The sequence below is a fragment of the Pipistrellus kuhlii genome, unplaced genomic scaffold (genome assembly GCF_014108245.1).
Source record: "Pipistrellus kuhlii isolate mPipKuh1 unplaced genomic scaffold, mPipKuh1.p scaffold_m20_p_15, whole genome shotgun sequence".
Classification (NCBI taxonomy): Eukaryota; Metazoa; Chordata; class Mammalia; order Chiroptera; family Vespertilionidae; genus Pipistrellus; species Pipistrellus kuhlii.
In genome coordinates this window covers 33,072,774-33,099,531 of record NW_023425460.1, presented here as the reverse complement: position 1 = coordinate 33,099,531, position 26,758 = coordinate 33,072,774, and the positions used below count along the sequence as shown (strand labels likewise).

The window sequence follows — 26,758 nt, the reverse complement described above, 5'->3', positions numbered from 1 at the left end:
TCATCGATGTTTCTGGCTCTCTATCCCTCTCTTTTCCTCGCTGTAAAAAATCAATAAAAATATATTTAAAAAGTGCGGCCAGGCCCGGAGCAGCGGCTGCCAGGCTGGGAGCGGCCAGGCCCGGAGCAGCCAGGTCGGGTGCGGCCAGACCCGGAGCAGCAGCAGCCAAGTCCAGAGCAACTAGGACGGGAGCAGCAGTGACCAGACCCGGAGCAGCTGGTTGTGGAACGAACCAGAGCAACAGAGGCCAGGCCCGGAGCAGCCAGGCCCAGAACAGCTCGCTCCTCACCTGCTCCTGCCCCACGGCCTCCTCTCAGACATGGCTGGAAACTTTTGCGGGAACTTGAGGGTCTGCTGAATCAAGTGATGAAGGCTTAGATCTGGATGTGTTGAGTTAGTATAGCGCTGGGGTGTTGATCTGTGAGTGCCTTGGGTGGGGCCTGGATGAGGCTGGTTGACCTATTTGGAAATGTCTTTTGTGTGAAGTGTATCATTGGGCATGTGGAGGTATTATTGATATGAGAAAATGCTAAGTAACTGATTTACTATCTGAAAAGGGATTTACTATCGGGGAAAGGGAGGGAGGAAGAGACTGAACATAAACTGTGCACCTACGGATGAGGACAATGGGGGAGGGGGAGGGGGCGGAGGGTGGGGTGGGAACCTGGTGGAGGGGGGAAGAAATGAGGAACCTTTGTAATAATATGAACAATAAAGATTGATATATATATATATATATATATATATATATATATATATATATATATATATTTTTTTTTTTTTTTTTAAAGAACTAAAGCATCCTGGGTTTCTCAGAATTCTTTCCACATTCCTTCATCTCCCAATGCAGTGAGGGCAGAGAAGCCCGCAGAGGGGAAGGATCAAAGAGGGTCAGCTTGGGAGAGGACTGACTTCTTCCTCCGCCTGCTCGGGGAGGCCACCGCTGGAAGGACCCCACTCTGCTCAAATAGAGCCACGTGGGCGCGCACCCCCTCCGGCGCGCGCCGCCGCCGCCGCTCCCCGCTTTGTGAGCGCCTCTGCGCCTGCGCAGTGCGACAAATCTGGCGCTGTCCCCTTCAGCACCGCGCGGAGCCCGAGCCGCCCTCCCCGCGGTGAGCCCCGCGCGTCCCCGCCTCGCACGTCCTCGCGCCCCCGACCACCCAAACAGACCCCCTCTCCTCTCCGAGGTCACCGTCTGCAGGCCCTGGCTTTCGCTAGGAGAGCAGTTGCCATAGCAACTCTAGCGGCTCTTACTTAAAAATAGATAGGCCCCCCCTTTTACCTTGGCCAAGGGCACAAGGGTTGCCTTTCCCCCCCCCCCCGCCCCCCAGCTACCTTCAGTCCCCGCGTCATCCCTTCGAACCTCTTATCTTATGTAAATGGGCGCCTCACTCAGGCATCAGGGACGTTCTTCCTGAGGTCTGACTAATACACCTCCTCCTGCGTCCCGGGCGAGTGGTCGGGGCTGTGTCTCCCGGGTCTGAGGCTGCGAACCCCGGGGGGTTTGAGGCGGGGGACCCTAAGTCTCCCCTCCACGCATTGATGGCCTCCTGGGTGTAGGGGGCGGGCCCGTGTGCTTGGCGCGGCCGCGGGCTCGTGGGGGCGGGAGCGCGTGTGGCATGTAACAGGTCATGTGGCAGCCTCCCGGGGACACGCGTGAGGTCTGGAGCGGGACACGCGTGTGGAGCGGGGTCTCGCGTGTGGCTCAGGGGGGCAGTGGGCGAGAGGAACGTGGACACAATTGGGGTGGGGCACGTGAGGGTCGAGGAAGGTAAAGGGGTTCCATGCATCCTCCCCTTCGGCAGGGGCGGGTCTCCGGTTGGCGGGAGAGTCCAGCCGAGACCTAACCTGTGTGTGTGTGTTGGGGGGGGGGGGGAGCAGCCTCCGGGGCTCAGGCCCTGAGAGAGGGCGGGGGTTGGGAGGGGGGTGAGATTAGCTCTGCTGGAGCCACGTAGGGAGGAGGAGGAGGGACTGAGAGGCAGAGGCGGGCGGGCGGGCCTGGAGAAAGCGGGAGCCAGCGGGAGCCGCGCGCTGCTTTCACCGCGGAGCTGGGCCCAGCCTCCCCTCCCTCTCCTCGGCCTCAGCTCCAGGCCACCGGCGGTGAGTACTGAGTCCGGGTTGCACGGGGAAGGGGGGTGGTATGCTGGGCCTCAGTTGAGTTTCAGGGACCTGAGTAGCAGGGGTGCTGCTCCTGACCTGGGTCCCTCCCCTGCATTGCCACAAGAGGCCCCGTTACCTCTTTATGGCCTCTCCTGGGCCCGACAAAATCTGCCACCCCTGTGGGGAGAAGAGTCTGGTGCAGTCTCCCCCTTCCCGGACCACTGACTGGTGGGGGTTGGGAGAGAGGGTGTGTGTCCCTGCTCAAGTATGGGTGTGAGTGTGCATCTGTATTTGTATGTATTGTGACCAGTAGGTCTCTGTAGCTGACATGCCTATGTGTCTGTGAGCCTTAAAGAATGAGGGTCCCTCTGGGTACATGTGGGTGTCTCTTTGTGTGTTCCTGTGTGATGACAGTGTGTGTAAAACAGGCATGTGCCTTTCCATTATACACATAGTTGTTATGACTGTGAGAGTGTGTGAGGGTGTGTCTTTGAGCAATGTGTATGTGTGCCTGTCTGTGTGTAGCCTCTGATTTGTGTTTAAATGTATATGACACATTGGTCCTTAAGTGTATGTGTGTGTGCATGAGTGTGCGTACCTATATTAAGAACAAAAATGTCCCTTTCCCATCCATCATGTATGTATGAGGGGTAGCGGCTCCTGTTCAGGCCTTTTTCTTCCCCTTGACCCTATGCCTTTCAGCTCCTGGTGGTCCTTATAGGATCCCCCTTCTCCAATTCTTCTTTCCCCTCTTTCCTGGGGGCCTGAATTGGGGCCTCAATAAAAGGAACTAATTGTAGGGCACTCATGGCTGCATGATAGTGATGGCTGGCTGACACTCCCAGTTCAGAGGGTGGGGGTACCAGTCTTCCCCTCCCCACACACCAGAAATAGCTACAAAATGCCACCAAGACTCCAGGCTCTCTCAACTTCCTTCCTTCCTTCCAACATAGCTTCCTTTCTCCCCCCAGGGGCGATGCTCAGGGTCCCCAGCCATAAGGAGGGAATCCAGGGTGCTTTTGGAGGGAACAATCTTTTCTCCTCAGACCTCCATGGAAGGAGCCCAAACAGGAGGCCTGGTCACCCTCAGGGGAGAGATCAGTGATGCCATAGTCCCAGGGTGGGCGAGGCCCCTGGTGCTCATGGCCCCAGCCAGCTTTCCCCTTCCTGTCTCCGCTCTCCTCCATCCAACTCCCTGGCAGTTGACCCCCTGCTCCCCTACCTCTCTTGCAGGCCTGTCTGAAGAGCATGCTGCCCCCTCACTCCCCGCCTGGCCTCGCCATCCCTGCCCCCCCAGCCTGACCCCCGGGCCCCAGCATGGCCCAGGGTGCCATGCGCTTCTGCTCTGAAGGTGACTGTGCCATCTCCCCGCCACGATGCCCACGCCGCTGGCTTCCCGAAGGTCCCGTGCCTCAGAGTCCCCCGGCCAGCATGTATGGCAGCACAGGCTCCCTGCTCCGGCGGGTGCCCGGTCCAGGTCCCCGAGGCCGGGACCTGGGACGTGTGACAGCACCCTCCACACCCCTGCGTGGCCCCCCTTCACCCCGTGTTGCTCCCTCACCCTGGGCACCCTCCTCACCCACGGGGAAGCCTCCGCCAGGGGCCAGGAGCTCCGTGGTCATATTCCGCTTTGTGGAGAAGGCCAGCGTGAGGCCGCTGAATGGGCTACCTGCTCCCGGAGGCTTGAGTCGGAGCTGGGACCTGGGTGGGGTCTCTCCTCCCAGGCCCGCTCCAGCTCTCGGGCCTGGCGCTGGCCGCAAGTTGCGGCTGGAGGCATCCACATCAGACCCAATCCCGGCAGGAGGAGGTGCCGCTCTGCCCGGCCGCCAGGGCCTTTTACACGGGCCGCCTGCCCCACCCCAGGCTGGGGCCGATGGCCTTTATTCCTCTCTCCCCAATGGGCTGGGGGGGCCCTCTGAGCACCTGGCCACGCTGTTCCGCGGATCTGCTGACACTGGACTCCTGAACAAGGTACGCGACCTCCCTCGAGCTCCCCGGAACCCCAGGTCCTATGGAGGGGGCAAGACCTGGCTCCTTGGCAGTTTTGGCCTCATGGGCTACTCGTCAAGTCCTTCACTCCTATCTTTCTTGCCCTCTGGGTTGTCCCTCTGTCTGCACCTCCATCTGTCCCTGAGGGTTTTTCTTTGTGTTTCTATCCCATGTTCTTTTGTCTTTGTGTGTCTGGCTTCATCTCTGGGTGTCCTCTGTCTCTCCCTCCTTGGCTTAGGGAGACACCTGGTCCTCACCCTGGGAAGTCTCCTCTCATGCCCAGAGAATCGCTCGAGCCAAATGGGAATTCTTCTATGGCTCCTTGGCACCCCCCAGCTCAGGTAAGGCCTGGGCCTGGAGCAGGGGGAACAGGGCAGGGCCTTCCCAGCAGCTGAGGCACAGGGAGTCCTCCTTTACACCTCCCCCAGGCCTCTCCTGGGCTCCGGCATCAGCTAGTGCTGCCTCAGGCCTCGGGCCACAGTCTTCCCACTTGTGCTAGGATGCAGGGGTTGGGGATGATGGCTGGCTTGGGCACCTGCAGGCAGCTGGGTAGTGGAAGGAGGGGATGGCAGGATATCAAGGATCAGTCCCTGGAGTAGAAAATGAACTCCGCCGGTCCCAGGAACAAGCTGAGTCTGTGGCAGGAGGAACGGTGGTGAGATAGTGAAAGAACTTCCTGCCAGTAGGAGGCCGTGGGGATGGTTTCCTCCCTAGAACAGTCAGGGCGGGAAGCTGACCCGGATAACCGCCTGACCCGGATGCCTGTGCACACTGCAGGTGCTAAGCCCCCAGAGCAGGCCCCCCCATCTCCACCTGGGGCGGGCTCAGGGCAGGGCTCTGGGGTGGCTGTGGGGCGAGCGGCCAAATACTCCGAGACCGACCTGGACACGGTGCCCCTGAGGTGCTACCGAGAGACCAACATCGATGAAGTGCTGGCTGAGCGGGAAGAGGCTGATTCGGCCATCGAGAGCCAGCCCAGCTCCGAGGGCCTGCCTGGCGCCGTCCGCCCACCTGCCCCACGTCCTGGCCCGTGCCCTGGCCCTCATGCCAGCCTGAGCAGTGGCGATGAGGATGAGGCAGGCGGGGAAGAGGATGTGGACGATGAGGTGTTTGAGGCCTTGGAGGGGGCACGGTGAGTGGGGGAGAGGGCGAGGGAAGTGGCTCGCTCCTTCCCACTGGTCCAGAGGCAGAGCTGGGGGCAATGGGACTGGAATAGAGACGAAGGTGGGGCTGGGAGTGCCAGGACCAAGCTGGTGGTGCCACCGGCAGGGTGTGGCAGGAGACTCTGGACAGAGGCCTGAGGCCTGGCAGGATACTGGAATGTGGGGGCATCAGCAAGATCCCAGGGGGTAACCAGGGTAGAGGAGGAAAGGGGTTCTGGGAAAGAAAGGGCTGAGTGAGAGTTCAGAGGCCAGAATTAAGCCTGGGGGTGTGGGAGCATCAACCCCATATCCTGGGTCTTGGCGGAAGCATGGGGAGTTTGGGTTTTTTCCCTTCATCTCACACCCCACTGTAGCCTGGAGCCTCATCTTCTTCTCCTAAGATGTTGCCAGAAATAGAAATGGGACGGCAGGAGGGGAGAGGATCAGGGAGAAGGAGGAGAAAGGGAGATTAGCAGGGAGGGAGAGAGGAAGAGGATTGGGTGCTGGGGATGGATAGGGATGGTGCGCCCCAAGGCACTAAATAGCTTGAGGGACCTGTTGTGGTTTTTTTTAAAGGGGTTTGGGGGACTGTGAAAAGAAGATGATAAACCCCTTTGTAGAGTCAGTATGAAAGTTTAATGAAATGCTGCCTGAGAGTTGTCCTCTGGGGCCCTGATCAGAGATTTTACCTGCCCCTGCAGGCCAGGCACCCAGACGTCTCACCTGGGGCCTCTCAAGTCACCTGTGCCCTTTCTACCTGGGACCAGCCCCTCGGCTGACGGGCCTGACTCGTTCAGTTGTGTGTTTGAAGCCATCTTGGAGTCACACCGGGCCAAGGGCACTTCCTACACCAGCCTTGCCTCCCTGGAGGCCCTGGCCTCACCTGGCCCAACCCAGAGCCCCTTCTTCACCTTTGAGCTGCCTCCCCAGCCCCCCATCCCCCGGCCTGATCCCCCCGTTCCCGCCCCACTTGCCCCCCTCGAACCGGATTCTGGTACCAGCTCTGCCACCGATGGGCCTTGGACACGGAGAGGGGAGGAAGAAGAGGCAGAGGCTGCAGCCAAGCAAGCCCCAGGGAAGGAGCCCCCTAGTCCCTGCCGCTCAGAGGACAGCTTTGGGCTGGGGGTGGCACCCCTGGGAAGGTGAGTGACCCCTTCGGTTTCTTAGATTCAAGGCCCTGAGGGCTCTAGGAACAGCTGTTCGAAGGGCCAGAGCCTGAGTGTGAGGATGGAGTTTATATTCCTGATAGGCAGGTTAAGGAATGCAGATGCCTGTGTCCCACTTGGAGGACTTTCCACTGACTGTGAGGGGGAGCCCCTTAGTGCCCCCTCCCCTTGGTCTCAAATTCAGTGACTTGAGAAACCATGATTCAGCATTGAAGGATGTCCTCTCCAGGAGGGCCCCTCCGTCCCCAGGCAGAGCCTGCAACCCACCGAGAATTCTTGTGACCTAACACCCATCCAGCCTGAGGCTTCTTCCAAAGATGCAGCCATCAGCCTCTCCCCTCGCTTCCCTCCCATGCACCTCCCTCTCCAACCAGGAGTCTCCCGCCCTCATCCAGGAAGTCCATTCATCAGTCTAACCTTTCTGCTCTCTCCTCTGCCAGCTACCCTCTCAGTCATGGAAGCCATGGCAACAGGAGGGGGTGGCCAGAGATACAGGGTTGCCTAGCAACCAGGAGTTTCCGGCCTCTGTCTCTGGGTGACAGGTGGCTTTGCAAGTAGAGCAGCTGGGGTGGGAAGGGAAGGGAAGGGAAAGGAAGGGAAGAGAAGGGAAGGGAAGGAGAGGAGAGGAGGAGACGAGACGGGAGATGGGGGGGGGCACTTTGACCCACAGTTCCTTTTACCCCAGAACCTGCTTCTTTGTGAGAAGGACCAAGGAGGAGGCTCCTCTCCCTAAAGGGTGGGAGGAGGAAGGATAGAGGAGTGGGAAGCTGTCCCTGTCGCCCTCAAATGTTTGTCTACTGTTCTTCCCCGACAGCCTGTGTTAGCCTTGCCCATATTCTTAGAGAGAGAAGTCTATGTTCTGAGAAGGAGCAGTGATGATGGGGAATCTATGTGCCACAGCACACTGAGGCAGCTTTGTGGGAGAATGGGGAGTGTGGTGGGGCTTTCCTCTCCGTCTCACACCCACAGCAGCTTGTAGCCTCCTCTTCTCCTTCCTCGGGAGGAGTGCCCACAGCAGCAAAATGGGTGTGGGTTAGACTTGAGGCAGGACTTCGGCAGAGAGGTGGTGATGACGGAGGGAACCTGGACAAGATCCCCTCTGGAGAAAAGGAAATGCCTTCCCCACGTCCCAGTCCCCCCTCTGTCACCCTGCTCCGGAGGCAGAGGGAGGGTCTGGATGGCCCTGGGAACCTGCCCCACCTCTGAGCTGGCTGGTGTTCTACCCTGGCAGCGAACCACCCTTGAGCCAGCTGGTATCTGACTCAGACTCAGAGCTGGACAGCACCGAGCGGCTAGCCCTGGGAAGCACGGACACCTTGTCTAACGGGCAGAAAGCAGACCTGGAGGCTGCGCAGCGCCTGGCTAAGAGGCTGTACCGGCTAGACGGCTTCCGGAAGGCTGATGTGGCCCGGCACCTGGGCAAGAAGTAAAGCCTCTGGGCTGGGCCCGAGAAGGGGGAAGGAGGGTTGCGTCCCCTCTATCTAATGCCCCAGGTTACTCGGCAACCCCCTCCATCTGACCCCCTGACACTTCCCCTTGAGATTCTACCTGTCTCTCTGCCCCGCCCACAGCAATGACTTCAGTAAGCTCGTGGCTGGAGAGTACCTCAAGTTCTTTGTTTTCACGGGCATGACTCTGGACCAAGCTCTCAGGTGGGTGTCGAGCCCTCCGAGTGCAGCCCCAGCTCTCCAGGCCTGGGGTGCAGGGCCTTCGCTACGCCTCCTCTGAGCCCCCGGACTTCCTCTGAGCTGCCCTGACCACACCCTTCCCAAGAGCCAGGGCTCCCTGGTGAGGGGACCTTGGGCGGGGTTGACATGCTCCTTCTTCCCTCCTCTCCAGGGTGTTTCTGAAGGAGCTGGCCCTAATGGGCGAGACCCAGGAACGGGAGCGCGTGCTGGCTCACTTCTCCCAGAGATACTTCCAGTGCAATCCCGGAGCTCTGTCCTCAGAGGGTGAGGCGGCCAGGGCAGGGCTCTCCTGGCAAACGGGCGCTGCATGTGTGCCTGGGAGCATGAATGCCTGTGCAGGAGTGAACGAATGCACAAGCTTGCAGTCATGGGAGCACATACGTGTGTGCAGACAACGCAGACGTGGCTACATGGATGTGGAACAGTGCATGTGGGCAGGCATGTTGTTAGGGCCTAGTGTGTGTTGTGAAGAGGCAGGTGACAGGTGTGTTTGCATACCATTGTCCACATATGTGTGCAAAACAGCGCTTGGCTTGAGCGGGGATTCCGTTTGGCTGCACTGGCCCACGTACGTGTGTGAGGCACACTTGTTTGTGTCTCATGCAGAGACACAGGCACATGGGTGTTAGGGAGGGTGGTCTGAGAAAGGGGTGAGGTCCCTCCTAAAGGATCTGCTGGAAAAGAGAAATCTCTGCCGAGGTTTGGCTCCCTAATGGCTTCAGGACTTACAAAAAGTGTGCTTGTGGGCCAAGGGGGTCCCGAAACGGGGCAGGGCGTGAGCTGGAAGGCTGAGTAAGAGCTGCGGGAAGAGTCCCGGGGAGGCTGAATGTCGACTCTGCCCTAGACGGTGCGCACACGCTGACCTGCGCCCTCATGCTTCTGAACACCGACCTCCATGGCCACGTGAGTGGGTGTGGCGGGAAGGAGCGGGAAAACAAGACCCTGTCCAAGACTCCGAGGCCCGGAGGGCCAAGGGCCACCAGGTTCACAGGCCTCTCTCTGCTCCCTCCCTTAGAACATCGGGAAGCGCATGACCTGCGGAGACTTCATTGGGAACCTGGAGGGCCTCAACGAAGGCGGCGACTTCCCCCGGGAGCTGCTCAAGGTGGGGGCGGGGCGGGGCGGGGCACGGGGAGCGGGGGGAGGGATAAGGGCCTGTTGGCGGGTGTACGAGAAAGGCAAGGTGAGGGCCCTGCCTGGAGAGCCTAGACGCGTTAGGCTCAGTCTGGGTACCGCCCCCCCTCCCCCGCCCCCCGCCCCCCGCCTCCCAGACGGGCTCCCGGAACATGCGCACTGGCCGTGCAGCCCGGGCTGCGCACTGCGGGGGGAGGGGAGCTCTGAAACCGCGTGATCTGGCGGCCCTGGACCCCGCATTTGTCTGCATTAGTGCCCCGCCCGCTGTGTTCCCCGAGGATGGCGGGGGGGGTCCCCCTGCGTGGGGTGGGGGCCACCCTGGCATACCGCGTCCTCCTCCGCCTCACTCCCACGGCCCAGGGTTCAGAGTCACAAAGGTCATCCCGGTACCGCCGCAGCGGAGGCACCGGGAGGGGAGGCACCGGAGGCACCGGGAGGTAGCGGGGCCTGAGAGGGACACAGGCTTTTCCAAGTTCTGGCGGAGTGTTAGCGCCGAACTGGAGCTAGATCCCATACTGGGCTCCTAGCTCCTGCTGGGCTGGCCTGCGCCCAGGCCCCGAAGGGTTTGTGACCTGGGGCTGGCAGGATGGGAGGAAGAGGGGCATCCAGCCCGGGGGTTCCCTCCGCCCCCTGATTGGTGAAGTCTCATCCAAGAAACCCCCAAGGTTGGCAAAGGGGTCCCTGGGCCACCCCATAAATGTGAGTGCACAGGAGTGTCCTTGGGCTTGACTGTGAGCTTGTCTGTTGAGTGATGGGGCTTGTGCTGGACTTCCGAGTTTGGGAATGTATCTGAGTGGGGGTGTCCGTTGGGAGTGGGGGGATGCTTGGGTTGAGCTGTATATGTATGACCTAGGGTGCCAGGGAAGCGATGGGTGTGTCTGATTTGGGTATGGCTGTGCAGTAGAGCTTAGAGTGTGTGTTTGATTGGAGGTGTCCCGTGGTTGGGAGGTACATCTGTGAATCGGCTGTCTGGTTTAGGACATGTGTCCGTGATGTTTTAACGTTAATGACTGCGATCTGAATCCGCATTGTCCGTGAGTTGGGGTGAATGTGAACTGGCGCATGTGGCTAGTTGAGGTGTGTGTCTGCAAACCGGGGAGTGTGTACCTGAGCTGGGGTGTACACACGGCGTGTGAGGTGTCTTCGAGTCGTTGAGTTGGAGGAGACCAGCGCGATCCCAAGGCTGCAGCCTCCGTCCGGCGCCGCCCTCTCGCCGGCCTCGTGGCAGATCCCGGCTTGGCAAAAAGGGGCCGCCAGGGGGCGCTCCGACCTCTCTGCTCACCACCACGCCCCCCACCCCCCACCTGCACACCCCCACCCCCCACCCCCCACCCCCCAGCCCCCACCCCCCAACTCTGACTTGCCTTGGAGGGAGTTCTAGACGCACAGGGTCCGCCCACCTTCCCAGCTCCCGGCTCGGGGCTCCCAGCGCCCCCCACCCGCGTCGCCCCAGGGCTGCCGCCCCCACGCGGGGGTGCTCCCCGGCCTCCCCGGGCTCCTCCCCGCGGCGGCGCGCGGCTGGGGGCCGCCCCTCGGCCAGACGCCTCCATTTTGCGGCGTCCCCGCCCCGGCCCTCGCCCTCCCCTCTCCCCTCCCTCCCAGCCGGCGCCCCCTCCCGCTTACGGAGCCGCGGAGCGACATTGCCGCCGCCGCGCGGTGCTGTGTCGGTCGGAGGGAGCGGCGGGCCTCGCGGGTGTCGGGGAGCCGTCCACGGGCTGCCCGCGGCCGGGGCGGGCGGGGGCATGGCCGGGGGCCGCGCGGCCGGGCCAGGATGATCGGCGTCAACAGCATCCACAGCAGCGCCGGGCGGCTGCGCTCGCGCTCGCTGTGCTCCGTGCGCTACGGGCGCTCCCACCGCGGCGCCGAGACGCTGTGCTACGGGTGGCCGCCGCGCTCGCGCAGCCTGCGGCCCGTGCTCTACACCGACCTGGTGGTCAGCCGCCTGCAGGGCCGCAGGAAGAAGAAGGCGGTGAGGCCGGGCTGCGCCCCGCCGGGCTGGGGCGGCTCGGGGGCCGCGAGGGCGGCGCGGCGGCGCGGGCGGCTGGAGGGAGGCGCCTTGGGCAGAGCGAGCAGAGGTGGACGCCCGCGGCGCCGAGGCAGGGGGCCCGGCAGGGACAGAGGGGCCAGGGATGGGCATGGACTGGAGGGGGGAAGAGCGCAGACCCTCTGGTCAAGATGGGCACCTCAAGCGAAAGGGCCTCTGTCTGGGTCTTCTAGGTGGGAGCATGGCTGAGGGCTCACGGATGGGGTTCAGGTCTTGGGAGGAAGATGTGGTTGGGGGCAGGACATGAACTGGAAGGCTGGGGACAAGGATTGTGGGTTGGATGGCGGTTGCCACTTCAGCCTCCAGGCCAGAGAGTTGGAGAGTGAAGCCTTCGCGTCCAAGCTCTGCTGGGTTTGGGCTGGGTGTGTGCTGCGAAGCTGTGTGTGCACAAGCCTGGCTGTGCTGTGTGTGAGGTAGAGGCTGTGGGTGTACTCGGCGCCGGGCAGGGTGTGCTCATAGGGACTGTTTTGCGTGGCCGTGGGCAGTGAGAGGCAGAGGTCTTGGTGTGTTGGGGGTAGCCTGTGTCCCCGCTGCACCCAGCTCACACACAAACAGCATCACACTCACACTCCGCCTGACACACGCATGCTGGGGACACACCTATTCACAGACAGGCTGTGGGAAGCACCTGTGTTGCAGGCCTCTCCTGAGAAGAGGGGTCCCCTATGCTACTCCTCCAGCCCATTCTCTCCTTCCACCACCACGAAGTCCCCGCAGGTCCCCCAGGGCAGCTGTGCTGAAGGAAAGCGACTGGTTGGGAAATCCACAGGGAGGTGGGGGCGTGCTGCCTTTTAAACCAATGGTCACTCCCTGGGGACAGGAAGTGTGGGAGTCGGCTGGGGACCACTCTGGCATGCGGCTTGGTGGGGCAGCCTGGGTTGGGGATGGTTTCAGCTTGTCCTGGGCTTGGGAGCCATCAGGGTATGTTCTCAGCCACGGAAGGATGTGACCGTGAGTTCCCATTCTGGGGACTCAGTTTCCCCGTATGCTCTGTGTGGTCTCAGGCTGTAAAACGGGCCCAGAGCATGGCCGTCTGGGAAAAGGAGAGCTTCTTGAATTACTGTTTTCCATTTCCTCCAGAGCTGTGTTTCTCACACCGAGGATCCGAGCAGGATGACCTCTTAGCAAAACAACAACAAAGATAATATTAGCCGTTGCCATTAATTGTGCATCAGTCACACGTGAGGATGCCCTGTGCCGATGGCTTTCCCTTTAGTAAACACGTGGCACCCACCGTGCCCTTCCCCAGGGAGACTCGCTTAGAGCAACCCAGCGAAAGCGGCCACGTTGGGCCCGGGTCCCAGTGCTCTGTTCCAGAGCCTGCGTTCCTGGTCGTTCCTCCCTACTGCCCCGCCTCAGTCCTGCCTTCTCCCGCTTATGGGAGGGAGGGCTCTGAGCTCTGGCATTGGGGTACGTGACGCACCTTCCTTCCTCCAGGATTGACCCACACCGCCCTGCTTTGTTCTTCCCTCCCCAGGCTCTGTACAGCTCCATCAAGAATGAGAAATTGCAGTGGGCCATGTGAGTCCTGGGGCTGTGTGGTGGGGGTGGAGATGCGGGTGTGGGGAAGGGTCTGCCTGGAGAGGTGGAGAGAGCGGAGGCAGGCCCTGGGAGTCTTGGGGCCGTGGGGCAGGGGAGGTGGGTGAGGCCATGAGAGGCAGTGAAGTGGCCTCGCTTCCTTCTTTGGAGATGCTTGCCTGGACTCGGGGCTCTGTGTCTTGTCTCTAGCTGGGTTGTTATGACAAGCTGGGTTGGGGTAAGTGGCCATTGTCAGCTGGCCTAGGAGGAGGGCTGCAGAAGGGGAGGTCCCTTGGCAATCCTAGTGGGAAAACAGAAGTCGCTGGAGGTAAGGGCCCTGGGCCGGTAGCATGAGACACCCCTCTTGGGTGCTAGGGAGCCCTGAGTGTCACCGACAAGGGACCACAGTGGCTACTGGTACAGTCCCGGTGGAGACAGAGACTCAGAAGAAATCTTGGAGCTTCTCGAAGAGTCCATCTGAGGGAGAAGGTCCAGTTTTAGCCTTGGGCCCCCCAGTCTGAGGGGAGAGCCCTCACCTCACTCATGTTTTCTAGGATCTGCTAAGAGTCCAGTCACTGCCCCGTTTAGTGGGAGTTCCCAGTAGGTGAGAGCGAAAACCTCAGGAGGCAGAGCTTAGGACGGGGGTACAGGGAAAGCTTCTTGGAGGATTGGGACTTGGGGAGCAAGATTTGAAAGAGGGCCGAAACCCGGTTTGGCTCAGTGGTAGAGCGTCAGTCTGTGGACTGGAGGGTCCCAAGTTGGATTCTGGTCAAGGGCATGTACACTGGTTGCGGGCACATCCCCGGTGGGGGGTGTGCAGGAGGCAGCTGGTCGCTGTTTCTCTCTCATCGACGTTTCTAGCTTTCTCTCTCTCTCCCTACCTCTCTGTGGAAAATCAATAAAAATATATTTTAAAAAAATTTGAAATAGGGGGAACATTTGGGAAGAGAAAAAGGGAAGTTGGTATTTGGGCGGCAAACATGTGAGGTCTGACTGTGAGTATGGGGTGGGGAGACGAGGAGGAGGCAGGCCTGCTGGGAGTGCGGAAGGAGGGTGTTGGCAGGGATGTATTACAGGCTCCACGGGGGAGGCAGTAGGCAGCTTGCAGGTTGAGCTTGGAGTGACCAGACGGAATCACTTTTCAGAGGACACCTGACGGCCTGCAGACAGGGGTGAGGCAGGGGACCACTAGGGAGCAGCTACTTCTGACACCATTTTGCCAACAAGCTGTGAGCTGGAGTTGCGTGTGGTTGAGACAGCTGAGTCAGACATGTCTGTCCTGGTAGAAAAGGGGTGTGTGTGTGTGTGTGTGTGCGCGTGCGCACACGCAGAAATGGAGAGGATGGGGTTGGCTACATGCGAGGGGAGGAAGGGACAGACATGGCCTTACCCTTGGGGCTCTGATCGGAGGAGCCATTCTGCCTCATGGCGCCCTGATCGGAGTGGGAGACACAGCTACCCTCTGGGGAGACTTGGTGTGAGGTGGGAACCATGGTTCCGGGGCCTCAGGTTGAGGGGAGCCACACCCCCGTGTCTGCAAACACTGGAGGGGCTTTCCTGGGTGAACAGAGGCCAGGACTGAAAGGGGGGGAGGGCTGTGGCTTCCTAGCCAGCCCTCTGAGGCGGTCACACCCGCAGAGACGAGGAGGAGTTGAGGCGCTCTCTGTCTGAGTTGGCCGACCCCAACCCCAAGGTCATCAAGAGGGTGAGCGGGGGCAGCGGCAGCGGCTCCAGCCCTTTCCTGGACCTGACTCCTGAGCCCGGGGCCGCGGTCTACAAGCACGGGGCCCTGGTGCGAAAGGTGCACGCGGACCCCGACTGCAGGAAGAGTACGTGGCCTGGGGCCGGGGTCTGGGGGACGGGAGGGAGTGGGCCTGTCCCAGTGCTCCCGTGACCCGTTTCCCCCTCCCTCCCTCAGCACCTCGGGGCAAACGGGGCTGGAAGAGCTTCCATGGGATCCTCAAGGGCATGATCCTGTACCTGCAGAAGGTTCGGGGCCAGCCCGCGGGGTGGGGAGGTGGCTGGGCTGGGCCGGGCCGGGCCTGTGGCCAGGATGAGACGGGCCCCCTGCAGGAGGAGTACCAGCCCGGGAAGGCCCTGTCGGAGGCAGAGCTTAAGAATGCCATCAGCATCCACCACGCGTTGGCCACCCGCGCCAAGGACTACAGCAAGAGGCCCCACGTCTTCTACCTGCGCACGGCCGACTGGCGGGTCTTCCTCTTCCAGGCTCCGTGAGTACCTTCCTCCTGCCCCTCCCGGACCCCTGCTCTCCACCCCCATCGTGCTCCCCTCCCTCCCTCCCTCCCTCCTGGATTCCTTCCTTCTCGGGCCACATCCTGAGCCAGGACTCGCACTCCTGGGTAGGAGTCCTGGGCCCAGGCCCCAAGCAGCTATCTCCTCAGGAGCCTGGAGCAGATGCAGTCCTGGATCACTCGCATCAATGTGGTGGCCGCCATGTTCTCCGCACCCCCCTTCCCAGCCGCTGTGAGTTCCCAGAAGAAGTTCAGCCGCCCTCTTCTGCCCAGCGCGGCCACCCGCCTCTCCCAGGTACTCCCAGCTCTGTCCCCCCGGCCAGCGGGAGGGAGTCGGGCAGGCTCAGGCCAGCTGCAGTCTCAAGGCTGCTGGCTCTGATTACGGAGACGCCCAGTGTGCACCAGGACAATGGTCACGGGGTGGTGGGGGCAAATGGAGGCCGAAACCCAGCTGCCACTCTCCTTGCCATGCTGTGCGCCCAGACAGTAGTTTGCTCATCCTAAGAAAGGGGCACCTTTTACATAAACGTGCACAAGGCCGTGTGTGTGCTAGAGGAACCCTGACCGTGTCCCCTCTGCCGCTAGGAGGAGCAAGTGCGGACCCATGAGGCCAAGCTGAAGGCCATGGCGAGTGAGTTGCAGGAGCACCAGGCTGCCCTGCTGGGCAAGAAGGCCCGGGGCAAAGAGGCTGAGGAGCAGCGGCAGAAGGAGGCCTACCTGGAGTTTGAGGTGAGCCTTCCGGCCTTGGGCACCTACGTGCCACCTGTCCCCATTAGCGGGACTTCTGTGTCCCCAGCACAGGGTCAGCCTAGTGGTCAAGGGCATGGACTCCTAAAGTCTTGCTTGTTAATCCCTCTCAGCGTTAGCTCCCTCTTCTGTGGGTCAGGGAGACTGTTCTGTACTCACGAGGGTCAGGGAGTGAGATGTCTGTCAGCTCTGGTACAGGCTCAGGAAACAATGGCGGTGACAACTGGCCGTCTTGAGAGCCCATAGAGGGTCACCAACCTACTGGGGATCATGTCACCTCCTTGGGGGTCCAGCGTGGGCAAGAACCTGCCCTCTCCTAGCCTTCGTTGGCTTCCCTCCATGGTCCAGACGGGCAGAGACGGGGTGGGAGGGGCGGAGGGCGGAGGGCTGGCTCACGGCCCCTGCCTTCTCCTCAGAAATCCCGCTATGGCACATATGCAGCCCTGCTTCGGGTCAAGCTGAAGGTGGGCAGTGAAGAGCTGGACGTGGTAGAGGCAGCCCTGGCCCAAGCCAGCAGCCCGGAGGACGGAGCCCCCCCACCTCGCTCCAGTCCCTCCCTGCAGCCCCGTGTCTCCAGCCAGCCCCGGGCTCAGCGTCGTGGCTCGGAGCCTCGGGCAGGGGCGGGCAGTGGGCGTCGGAGGCCCTGAGTCGGGGGTGAGAGTGTGTGTGTGGGGGGTGCCCCCTGGGCACTGCATGGCATGGCCCTGCCCGAGCCTGGGCCGGCCTCGGTGACCCGAGGGCCCTTCGGCCCAGGGCCCTACCGCGCCGGACGCGGTGTCCGGGGCAGCGCAGGAGCCTAGGCTCAGAGCCCCTCGGAGACACCCCTCCCCCCATTTTGTGATAATGTTTTGCACTTTTTCGTATTGGGGGCTGGGGTGGGAGGGGCCAGGGCCCTGGACTTCTGATGCTTTTTTTGGGGCGGGGGCTAGGGGAGGGGAGGCTGACAACGGTTCTGCTTTCTGCTGAGACCACCCCCACCCGACACCAGCAACCCTCCCCTGTCCCGGGGCCCGGCTCAGACAGAGGCCGGGAGCTGGGCACCAGCTGGTTTTCCTTCTTCCTGAGGGCTCACCTTCCCCCGTTCCGGAGGCGGAGGAAGGTGTCTGTGCCCAGGCCCCTGTGCACCAGCTGGGGACAGCATGGCCTTGCTTTCCCTCCTCCCGTGGGCCCTGCCCTTTACACGGCCTCCAGCCCCATTAAAACTGCTCTGGACTTGCCGACTGGACCTCCTTTCCTCTCAGTGCCTGGCGCTGGGCCCGGGTACGACATGTCACACAAGAGCGGCTCTGACTTCGGGACGGGGCCAGGCCCCCTCCCTCTCCCATGAGAATCCTTTATTTCCCCCAACTGAGGGGCGGGCACGGGTGTTAAATAAGGACTAGACTAGGCGGGGATGCTGTACAGAGGGCCAGGAAGGGGGCAGCAAATGGGCAGCAGTTCAGTGCACCTGAGGCGGCGGGTGCCCGTGGCAGAGCCCGCCTGGTGGCTCCGGCGATGGGCCTAGCTTCTCGGCCTCCTGTTCCACCGACTGGCTCCCGTAGGCACTGTCCTCTTTCACTTCTGCAGGGAAGCAGACAGAGGGAGGGGGAGGGAATGGGGAGGGGAGAAGAGAGTTAGGGCCTTAGGCCTCCCACCCGCCAGGCCCAGATGACCTCCCAGGGTGACCCTTTTACCTGTGCTGGGCAGTTTGTCTTGGGCCTCGGGGCCCCTCAGCAGCCTCACTCCCTCGTCTAGGCCCATGTCAGACAGAGCTTCCAGGAGGCCTGCCAAGTCCCCACCTGCCAGCTGGAGAGGAGGAGGAGGTATGAGAACGGCAGTCATAGCTCAGATGTGGGGTCAGGAGCCCCAGGGCCCAGGAAGCAGGCAGGGAGCAGGGGACAGGGCCCGACGGACCTTGTAACTGCGGAGGAGGCTGCCACTGGGCGAGGCTGTCTTTCGGTACGTGTCCACCAGACTGCGCAGCCCCAGCCGCTCTGCCAGCTCTGCCCAGCTGCCCTGAGCCCCGGGCCCGTCCAGCAGATGCTCCAGGTTCTGCAGGGCGGTATCCTCCAGGGGCAGCTCTGGCCCTGAGGGGGACAGACACACAGATGTGTCAGTTACCTCCAGAGATGGGCTCAGACACCACTTTTCTCCCATGGCAATCTGACAGACAGGGCCGGCCCCTAAAGAGAGCTAAAGAGAAAGACCTCTGTGAGCAGGGCTGGGGCGAGGAATGAGTGGAGAGAGCTCACCTGCAGGGCTGGGCGGGGTCAGGGGCAGCGCCATGGTGTCCTGAGCAGCGTTTAGCAGCAAGGTCTTCACCTGGAGAGACAGCCTCAGCCTCACTACTCCCACCCCACTCCGTACATCGAACCCCACCCCCAAGCCCAGACACCCCATTCCCCGGGACTCTGTGTCCCAGGCCGCCTCACCTTGGTGCTGCGAGTGAGGTCGATCGGTGTGTGGCCGCGGAAGCTGCTCCGGGTGTCCCGCTCAGGCTCCTCAGAATCTGAGTCGCTACCAGAGGTGGGAGGCGAAGGCAGCGGGCACAGGGGCTCCTCGTTCTCAGCATGGATGTCAGCACCTCGGATGGGAACCCACACTCAGGATCGCCACGTGGGGAGCGTGGGAGGCACCCCTTTTTCTCCTCCCAGTCCTCCTCCTGGGCCCCCGAGGGCGAGACTGACCAGCCTTCAGGAGGAGGCGGGTGAGGGTCGGGGACCCCAGTCCAGCCGCCAGGTGCAGGGGTGTGTTTCCCGCAAAGGTGCGCGCGTTCACATTGGCACGGAGCTGTGGAGGGCAAAGGGGTGGTTGGTGACAGCCCCCGCGGGCTGGCTTTTCCTCTCGCCGTGTCGTGTCCTCACCATCCTCGTCCCTCCATGGTCCTCATTCCTACCTTGGTGACCAGATGGGTGACCAAGCCCAGCTCCTCCATCTCCGTGGCCAGGTGAAGCGCTGTGCGGCCGCCCTGCCGCTCCGCAGCCTCCACGTCGGCCCCGCCGTCCACCAGCAGGTCCAGGCACTCGGGGCTCCGGGCCCGGACGGCCAGGTGGACCGGGAACAGCCCTAGGGGCACGGGACCTCAGCCTGCAGCTGTGGCTCGACAAGCCGGCCCCCACACCGTACCGCCCCACTGGGCACTCAGTTACCCTCCCCGGTCCCCGCTCCGGCCCCTGGTGCAGCCGAGGGGAGGAACTCACCCTCGAAGTCTGGCATGCGCAACAGCTGGGGCACGGCGGGAGCCCCGCTCCGCAGCAGCGCCCCCAGCAGGTCAGGGGCACCGGCCCCCGCCCTCAGGGCCAGGTGCACCGCCGAGTCTCCGTGCCGGTCAAGCAGCGTGGGGTCTGCGCCCACCTGCAGCAGGAAGCTCACCACGCCGGTCTGCCCGGTGATCACCGCCAGGTGCAAGGGGGTCTGGGGGCGCAGGCAGAGTGAGCCAGGCCCGCCCCCGGCCTAGGCCCACTCGCTTTCCAGCTCTCGGCCTCTCGCATAGGGGCCCCTCACCTGGTGCAGGTTGTTGGTGACGTTGACCACCCCGAGGTGGCGAGCGTGGTAGAGGACGTGGGCTATCTGCTCGATGACACTGGTCTGCCCGTGGATGATGGCCAGGTGCAGCGGCCTGCGGGGCGGGGATGGAGACTTTGGTTCAGCAAGCCCGGGCAGCGGGAGCATCTCGTACCCTCAGCACCCCACGGCCTCCACAGCCGGCCTCGCTGGGGCCTGTTAGGCCCAGACCTCTCTCAGGGCAATGCAGCACCTGAACCTAATCCTTCCCGAGCACCTTTTGAGGTAGGTCGGTGTTTCCCAAACTTCTCTCCTGATGAGAATCACCTGTTGTTAAACTACAGATTCCTGAATCCCAACTAAGAAGTGCTAAACTAGAATTTTTGGGAACATATAGGTAAAATTGTATACTATTAGTTGGGATTCAGGAATCTGTATTTTAACAACTCCACCAGGTGATTCTCATCAGGAGAGAAGTTTGGGAAACACTGACCTGGTAGATAAATACCTTTAACCGTTGACAAATCTGAAGTATAGAGAGAGGAAGTCCCTTGAACAGAACTGGCACATAGCGAGCCCGACTTGAAAGCGGGTCTGTTCAACTCCAGAGCACCCCACGACCTTCCACCGCACACCCATCCCGAACCCGAACCCTGGAGCCATGTCCTCCCCGCCCTCCCCCCGCCCCCTACCGCCACCTACGTGTCTCCGTTCTCGTCCTGCGCCGTCAGCAGGTGGCGCTGTCCCGCCAGCAGCGCGCGCGCGTCCGCGGTGACGCCGTAGTCCAGCAGGGCCCGGGCGCTGCGCTGCGCCAGGCCGAACAGGCGCTCGTTGTACTCCTGGGCTGAGGGCGACAGGGCCGTGGGCGCGGGCGAGGTCCAACCCCCCACCCCCACCCCGGCGCCCCGGCCGCCCGAATCCCGGGGCTATACCTCGCTGCAGCAGCCCCTGAGCTTGCGGTTTGCGGTGGGGGTCCTCGGGGGGCGCGCTGGGCGCTGCTGCTTCCTCCCTAGCATCCCCGCCAGGCGCACCCCCATCAGCCATCTGCGCCCCGCCCCCGCCGCCCGGGTAGCAGCCCATGGGGGCTGCCCCGGCCTGGTAGGGGCTGTAGGCCAAGGAGGAAGGGAAGAAGCTGAGGCTGCCGCCTGTGAAGACAAGCAGACTGTGGAGGGGCGGCACCAGCCTGGCTCTCCCAGATTCCCTCCCACACAACTTCCCTCCCCCTTCATGCCACCAGCACCCCTCACTCACCTCCTCCGGCTCCTCCGTAACCCCCTGCCGAGCCCCCAGAGCCTCCGCCCATGTGGGAGCCACCCCCAAAAGGCTGGGAGAAGGTGGGCAAGGCTTTCCTCCGCTTCCGCTGCACCTCCTCCTTGTCTGCAGAGGGAAAGGAGGTGTTAGAACCCCAGCTCCGGGCCGCTCCGGATGACCCTTCCCCCCAGAGCCCTCCGAGGACCACCTCTTTCTGGGACCTTCCCCCCTCCGAACTTGACTCATGGGCACCCTGATCTAGTTCTTGGGACTTTCCAGCCCAGTCCCAGCCCTCCACCGGCCCCTTGGGATCCTCAGCCCCGCTCCACCTTCCACCAGAGGGTAGTAGGTGAACTGTTTGGAGTCGGAGACATCGCCCCCGCGCTTGCGTTTCAGTTGCAGGAACACGGTTACGGGGCGTTCGATCTTCATCTTGTGGTAGGGAGGCGTCCGGAACACGATGGCGTACTGGGCAACAGGAAGACAGAGTGTCCTTGAGGCCTGGCCTCGATGGGCCCCCGCCCCTGGCCAGAGGGTCCCCGGGGTACCTGTTTATGGACATCCGTGGGAGAGAAGTCCCCAAAGGCCTGCCATCCGTTCTCATCGTCTTCGTAGAACCGAACCTCAATGTCATCTGCAGGGAAGACCAGAGCTTGGCCGCAGCTCCGACTGGCACCTTCAGGGCCATTTTCCCCCAACTTTTTTTTTTTTTTAATATATTTTATTGATTTTTTTACAGAGAGGAAGGGAGAGGGATAGAGAGCTAGAAACATCAATGAGAGAGAAACATCGACCAGCTGACTCCTGCACACCCCCTACCGGAGATGTGCCCGCAACCAATGTACATGCCCTTGACGGGAATCAAACCTGGGACCTTTCAGTCCTCAGGCCGATGCTCTCTCCATTGAGCCAAACCGGTTTTGGCTCGCCCCCAATCTTGACTCCCAGCATCCTTAGTTCTCAGCCTCACCTTTCTGCACCTTGTCACAAAGCAAATAAACCTCGTCTCCGCCCCGCACGGAGCCAGCCGTCTTGTCCATTCGAGAAATCTTCAGATTGGAGGCCCCGGGAGACTCTGCGGGGGTGGAATACCAGTTACTTGAGATGTTGTAAGAGTGACGGCCCCGTTGGTGGAGCCACGTGCTTTGTCTCCTTATCTGAACAACCCCAAGAGGAACCACCAGTAACTGCATTGACCCGAGACAGAAGGAGCCATACTCAGAGAGGGGAAATGACTTGCTCAAGATCTCTTAGTCATACGTGGCAGGGCCACGTTCAAACCCAGGCCTGTCTGACTCCGCAGCGTGAGGGTGCCTCTCGGGCTCTCTCTGACCCCCAGGCCTCACACCCCAGGCTCGGGGGTACTCACTGCTGTCGTGGATGGGCTGGGAGATGACAGGCTTCAGGGGCAGCGAGAAGGAGCCGTCGCTGGCTCGGAGGAAGGCGGAGAAGCGCAGCCGCACGATGCTCAGGTCCATCACCTTCTTCAGCTCCTTGGCCTCCTGCTCCAGCTCCCGCCGCTCAGCCTCTGCACAGGGAGCACCAGGACCTCGGCACTGCTCCCCTTTCTCCTCTCACAACCCCCTCCCGTGGCTCCCTCCCCACTGTACCTGTAAGGCCCTGGGGCCTGGAGCGGAGTCTCTGCCTTTGAAGTTTCTGAATCATGATCTCCATCATGTTCTTCTTGGTCACGTGCAGGACACCCAGGTTGTTGAATCTGAGTGGGGGGGGAGAGGGGAGTCAGAAGTGTTGCAGAAAGAGGGTGGCTCTTTCCTCCTGAGCTGCCCTCCCCACTGCCAGGCTCAGCCCAGCCTTACTTCCTCTAGGAAGCTTTTCTGGTTTTTACTTGTGGCCTTGGGTTCTGGGGCCAACCTAAGTCTCTCCCTAGAGATGGGCTGGGTGGGGCCTAGGACTGGCAGGTAAGGGGGGGGCATGCCAGGAAGGGGCCAGGGGTAGGGGACACCTACTGGGCAGTCATGTCCTTGGGCCCCACAGACACAGCGCAGACCCCCAGTTCCGAGCACTGCTTGCCCACCAGGCTGTGGGCGTGGGCACGAGGGGGGTCGCTGTGTGTCACCAGGTCCACCTCGATCTTGGCGGGACCCTCGTAGTTACAGATCTGTGAGGGTGGAGGGCTGTCAGTGATGCCGCTGGACACGCTGTCCACGAGCCCACCCTCGAGCACCATCCTTGCTCACCTTGACAGTGGGATAAGTCTTCCGGCCCTTCTCGCTGGAGGCACCTGGCAGCCCTCCGTGGGAGGGGCCTTCACAGCCATATCGAAATCGGAAGCCTCGCTGAAGGTCCCAGGATAGAGTGACATGTGACCAGGGAGGACCCCCATTTCCCCCCCCCCCCCCCCCCAGAGCCAGCCATTCGCCCTGCCAGCAGTGACCATAATGACTGGTGGTGTCTGTCTGAATCACAACCATACCACGGTGATCAGCAGCGAAAACCACTGTGGTCAGTGACCCTCCTCCCCATGACCACCCAGCTACAACTACCCCATGTGCCCCCAAAGCCGAGGCCACCCCATCCTATCCCGTCCACTCACTCACCTGCTTGGGCTGTTCCACGATCACCAGGTAGGGGCCGTCAGCTGGGGACAGAGGGGCCTTGCTGATCCAGGATCTCCGAGCCCATCCCCAGGGCAGAAGGCGCACGCTCCTCCGTCCCTCCCGCGCCCGCTAAGGCTAGGAGAGGCTCGAAGACTTACTGACCTGTCTCTGGGGCAGGCTCCTTGGGCTCCATCAGGGAAGGGTTGAACTTGAAATCGTCATATTCGATGATGCCATCCAGATTCTGGTTTGGAGACAGACTGGGGTGGCAGCTGGTTCTGGGCCACCCACCGGGCCCTCCACCTCCCAGCTCTCCACACCCTCAGTGATCACCCCCTCTCCTTCCCAGGTCCACGAAAGAGCTCCCGGAGGAAGCAGTGTGCACGCAGACTAAAGGCAGGCTGAAACACCCTGAGGCGTTAGGTAGCAGGAGCAGAAGGGACACGGGCCGGCTGGCAGACAGAAGGGGCCGCCGGCCGCTCGGGGCCAGGCGGAGGGACTCACGGGGTCGTAGCAGCTCTCCATGTCCCTGGGCTAGGCCCGGTTCGGCCCGGCGGCTCCGGCCGGATTCTGTTCCCCAGAGCTTCAGGCGCCCGCCCTGGGTGAGGAGGAGTGGCGGGGGCAGTGAGAGACGGATCGGGGCCGGGGTGCGGGGAGAGGGGGCCCCCGGTTCGGGGGAGGGTCGGATCTCCTCCAGCCACCCGTCCGGGTGCGGCGGGGGAGATCCGGCGGAGGGCGAGATCCGGAGCTGGGCTGGGCCGGGCCGGGGAAGGGGCAGGAAAGTTAGAACAGCTTAGGAAAGTCCCGAAAATACCAGGGGGAGGCGGGCCCGGAGGGGGCGGGACTGGAAATGACGCACGGCCACGCCCCCGCGCGGGAGGGGCGCGCGGTCCGCAGCAGCCTCTGGGCGCCCGCAGCCCGGCCGGGAGAGGGGCAGCCAGGCCCAGGGAAGCCCCCGTGGGCCGGGCTCCCCTCCTCTCTCCGGGGCAGGTGCCGGGGACTCCAGGGTCTTCCAAGGCCTGGGAAGGCTCTTGGACGAGGGACGAGGCCCGCCTCCCGCCCCCTTCGCCTCCCCCACGCTGGAGCAACCTTGGGATTTTTCTACCCAAAGGGAGGCCACGGCTGATTCACCCGGGGGCTTTTGGGGGGACATTCCTACTGCAGAAAGGCCTGCTCCCCGAAGCCTGTAGGCGGGGGCTCTTCCCGGTGGGGGGCTCCGGGGTTCTGCCCCAAGAACCGGTCTCTTGGGGTCGTGGGGGGCGGGGGGGAGGGAGAAAAAGTGTCTCCTCTTTGGGATGGGCTCCTACCCCCGAAACATCTGGGCAGCGGTTACGCACCCCGCACTGGTTATGGTGCCCATGCCCTGCTCCGGGCCGTGGCCCTGTGTGACAGTGTCTCCATCACAGGCACACCGAGCTATTCCAGCCCCTGTGCTGGCGTGCGGGCAACAGGTGAGCGACCTTAAACTTCGCAGGGTGGACACATGCCTGAGCTTGTCTTGATGTGTAAGGGCACAGGTGGACATATGTTAGAGTGTGTGCGTGAAGGGTATGGTTGCATGTGTACGTGTGTGCGAAGCTGAGTGCATGGGTGATGCTGTGCACTCGCCGGCATAGGTACGGGTCCGCGTGTCTTTGTACGAGGATGCTGATGTGTATCCGGGTGTCTGGGTCATGTGTGTGCTGTGTGTGTGTGTGTGTGTGTGTGTGTGTGTGTGTGTGTGTAAATGCCGCTTTCCATCAGCTACGGGCCCTCCTCCCGCCTTCCCGTGTCTCGGCCACCCAGGCTGAACCCGGCCACTCACCGCGGCGGCGGCTTCGGTCCCGGCTTCTCTCCCGGCCCGACCCACCTCGGACGGGTCGCGACACCTCTCCAGTCCCAGGGCTCAGCGGGGAAAGCCCCTTTTCCGCCCCCGGGAGGGGGGAATTCCCGTGACGTTTTCGTGCGTCACGCCCTCCGCCCTCTTCCATTGGCTGAAAGTTTAACTCCGGGTGCCCACAGCCAATCGGGAGCGACTCTAGCGTGCCCCTTAGGGGCGGGAGCGGGGAGTGGGGGGGGGGGGTGTCAGCCAGGCGCGGGGCCCCAGCGCGGGCGGGGCGGGGGGTGAGGAGAGGAGTATCAGCCAGAGGCCGGATTCGTGAAACTAGCGCCATCCCCCGGCCAAGGGCCCCGACCCTGGTCTCCTCTCTCACTCAGGCCTCCCTCAAACAGGTGGTAGTCCCCGCTGTACCGGCTTTTGCTGTGCCTAACGCTTGGCTGGAGACCCCCAGGGGGAAGCTGACGGCCCAGCCCTCTGGTCCCCCGCCCCGAGAGGGCCCCCCTGCGGGGAAGAGTCAGGGGAAGGGGAAGGAAGTTGATCTTCCAGTCGGTCCTAGGACGCCCTCTGGCGGCCTCTCTGGAACTGCAAGGAGACTCTGTAATCATCCTCTCAGATTCTAACTCCTCCCCCCATGGAAGAGACTCTGGACCTAAAACGTATTCTATAAATGGAAGGTTTACAGAGGGCCAGACTTTCAGACAGGACTGAATTCAGGACCGCTGCGCCTGGAAAGGCTTTGCTAATCCGTCACAGAGACTCGGGGTATTAGAACTCAAAAGGTATCCACAATCTTAATAGTTTAAACTCCCTCCGATGTAGGAAACTGCCTTTTATATAGTCCCCAACGTCCGCTTGTACACTTCTAGAAGCAGCAAGGTTAGTGCAGAAGTTCACAAAGTACTAACTCTGAGGCTGGACATCTCTGCTCTGTACACTCTCTTTAGGAATGCCATGAGTACCTCCATACCCGGAGTCATCCTACCTTGGGCTCACAGTAGAACACAGGTTGTTTTTTCAGATCTGTCATGTAACTTTCCCCTAACCTTCTTAATAATGGAATTACAGGAATGCACTAGCTCTACATAACGGAAGACTATTATAGCTCTTGGTTTGGCTTTTTCCTGTTACTTCCCCTTCCTCTTCACCTTGCCCACAAGTGGAATGTGCCAGGTACTGTATTAAGGTTCTTTACTATAAGTCTTGTTCTTTCTTCCAACATCCCTAGGAGATAAATATTACTTTACTTTATTTTTAAAAAAATATATTTTATTGATTTTTTACAGAGAGGAAGGGAGAGAGATAGAAAGCCAGAAACATCATGAGAGAGAAACATCAATCAGCTGCCTCTTGCACACCCCCTACTGGGGATGTGCCTGCAACCAATGTACAATACATGCCCCTGACTGGAATCGAACCTGGGACCTTTCAGTCCGCAGACCGACGCTCTACCACTGAGCCAAACCAGTTTTGGCTAAATATTACTTTACTTTAATGATGAAGAAATGAAGTCTCAGAGAGGTGAAGTAACACAGCTAGAAAAGACAGAGCAAGAATTCAAAGCCAGCCCGTTAACTGTAGGATAAAGCTCTTTCTCCACAAATTCATATAAAACATAGAGTGCAGAAAATAGTATAATGAACCCCTATGTTCCCATTAATCAATTCCAGCAATTCACAATGTTGGCCTGGAAATTTTAACTGACTCAAGGTTTATTGTCAGTTGCTATCGCCTCATCTAGCTGGGCTTGAGAAACTTCTTCATTGTCTATTCCGTTAATTTTCAGCCTAATGATTTTTTGTTTTTGTTTCTAAAGTGACTTTAAAAAAATATATTTCCATTGATTTCAGAGAGGAAGGGATAGATAAAA

The 26,758-nt window shown here is 61.3% G+C and overlaps 2 protein-coding genes across 4 annotated transcripts; one reads left to right on the top strand and one right to left on the bottom strand.

Annotated features, from left to right (window-relative positions):
* The first annotated feature begins 1,962 nt into the window (after nucleotides 1-1,962).
* Nucleotides 1,963-16,997, top strand: PSD (pleckstrin and Sec7 domain containing). Its single transcript, XM_036437843.2, has 17 exons — nucleotides 1,963-2,100; nucleotides 3,334-4,071; nucleotides 4,328-4,430; nucleotides 4,867-5,221; nucleotides 5,933-6,373; nucleotides 7,629-7,823; nucleotides 7,969-8,049; nucleotides 8,237-8,349; nucleotides 8,930-8,988; nucleotides 9,101-9,190; nucleotides 12,741-12,784; nucleotides 14,420-14,610; nucleotides 14,700-14,770; nucleotides 14,855-15,012; nucleotides 15,184-15,328; nucleotides 15,619-15,762; nucleotides 16,197-16,997. The coding sequence occupies exons 2-17, from the start codon at nucleotides 3,418-3,420 to the stop codon at nucleotides 16,425-16,427; spliced, it is 3,075 nt and encodes a 1,024-aa protein (XP_036293736.1). The 5' UTR covers nucleotides 1,963-2,100; nucleotides 3,334-3,417; the 3' UTR covers nucleotides 16,428-16,997.
* NFKB2 (nuclear factor kappa B subunit 2) lies at nucleotides 16,708-24,998 on the bottom strand. 3 transcript variants are annotated; one of them, XM_036437848.2, is made up of 23 exons: nucleotides 24,877-24,998; nucleotides 23,577-23,669; nucleotides 23,235-23,316; nucleotides 23,073-23,113; nucleotides 22,713-22,811; nucleotides 22,482-22,633; nucleotides 22,125-22,231; nucleotides 21,884-22,042; nucleotides 21,485-21,589; nucleotides 21,063-21,148; nucleotides 20,844-20,982; nucleotides 20,515-20,640; nucleotides 20,196-20,408; nucleotides 19,966-20,107; nucleotides 19,264-19,378; nucleotides 18,960-19,173; nucleotides 18,656-18,825; nucleotides 18,447-18,549; nucleotides 18,192-18,343; nucleotides 18,012-18,081; nucleotides 17,674-17,846; nucleotides 17,454-17,565; nucleotides 16,708-17,340 (listed from the first exon to the last, which is right to left on the bottom strand). In XM_036437848.2, the coding sequence occupies exons 2-23, from the start codon at nucleotides 23,595-23,597 to the stop codon at nucleotides 17,219-17,221; spliced, it is 2,703 nt and encodes a 900-aa protein (XP_036293741.1). In that variant the 5' UTR covers nucleotides 23,598-23,669; nucleotides 24,877-24,998; the 3' UTR covers nucleotides 16,708-17,218. The 3 variants fall into 3 exon arrangements, with proteins under 3 accessions (XP_036293741.1, XP_036293740.1, XP_036293742.1); XM_036437847.2 differs by lacking the exon at nucleotides 24,877-24,998 and having other exon boundaries at nucleotides 23,577-23,890; XM_036437849.2 differs by lacking the exons at nucleotides 20,515-20,640; nucleotides 24,877-24,998 and having other exon boundaries at nucleotides 23,577-23,891.
* Nucleotides 24,999-26,758: the final 1,760 nt, after the last annotated feature.

Bases quoted from the DNA above. Each gene is read 5' to 3' on its own strand.
- PSD (XM_036437843.2), top strand. From the start codon at position 3,418: ATGGCCCAGGGTGCCATGCGCTTCTGCTCTGAAGGTGACTGTGCCATC. The intron at 4,072-4,327 runs GTACGCGACCTC...TCCTTGGCTTAG, and splicing joins ACACTGGACTCCTGAACAAG to GGAGACACCTGGTCCTCACC. The intron at 15,763-16,196 runs GTGAGCCTTCCG...CCTTCTCCTCAG, and splicing joins AGGCCTACCTGGAGTTTGAG to AAATCCCGCTATGGCACATA.
- NFKB2 (XM_036437848.2), bottom strand. From the start codon at position 23,597: ATGGAGAGCTGCTACGACCCC. The intron at 20,641-20,843 runs GTGGAGCGGGGC...TTCCCTCTGCAG, and splicing joins CTACTACCCTCTGGTGGAAG to ACAAGGAGGAGGTGCAGCGG. The intron at 20,409-20,514 runs GTGAGTGAGGGG...TTGTCTTCACAG, and splicing joins TTACGGAGGAGCCGGAGGAG to GCGGCAGCCTCAGCTTCTTC.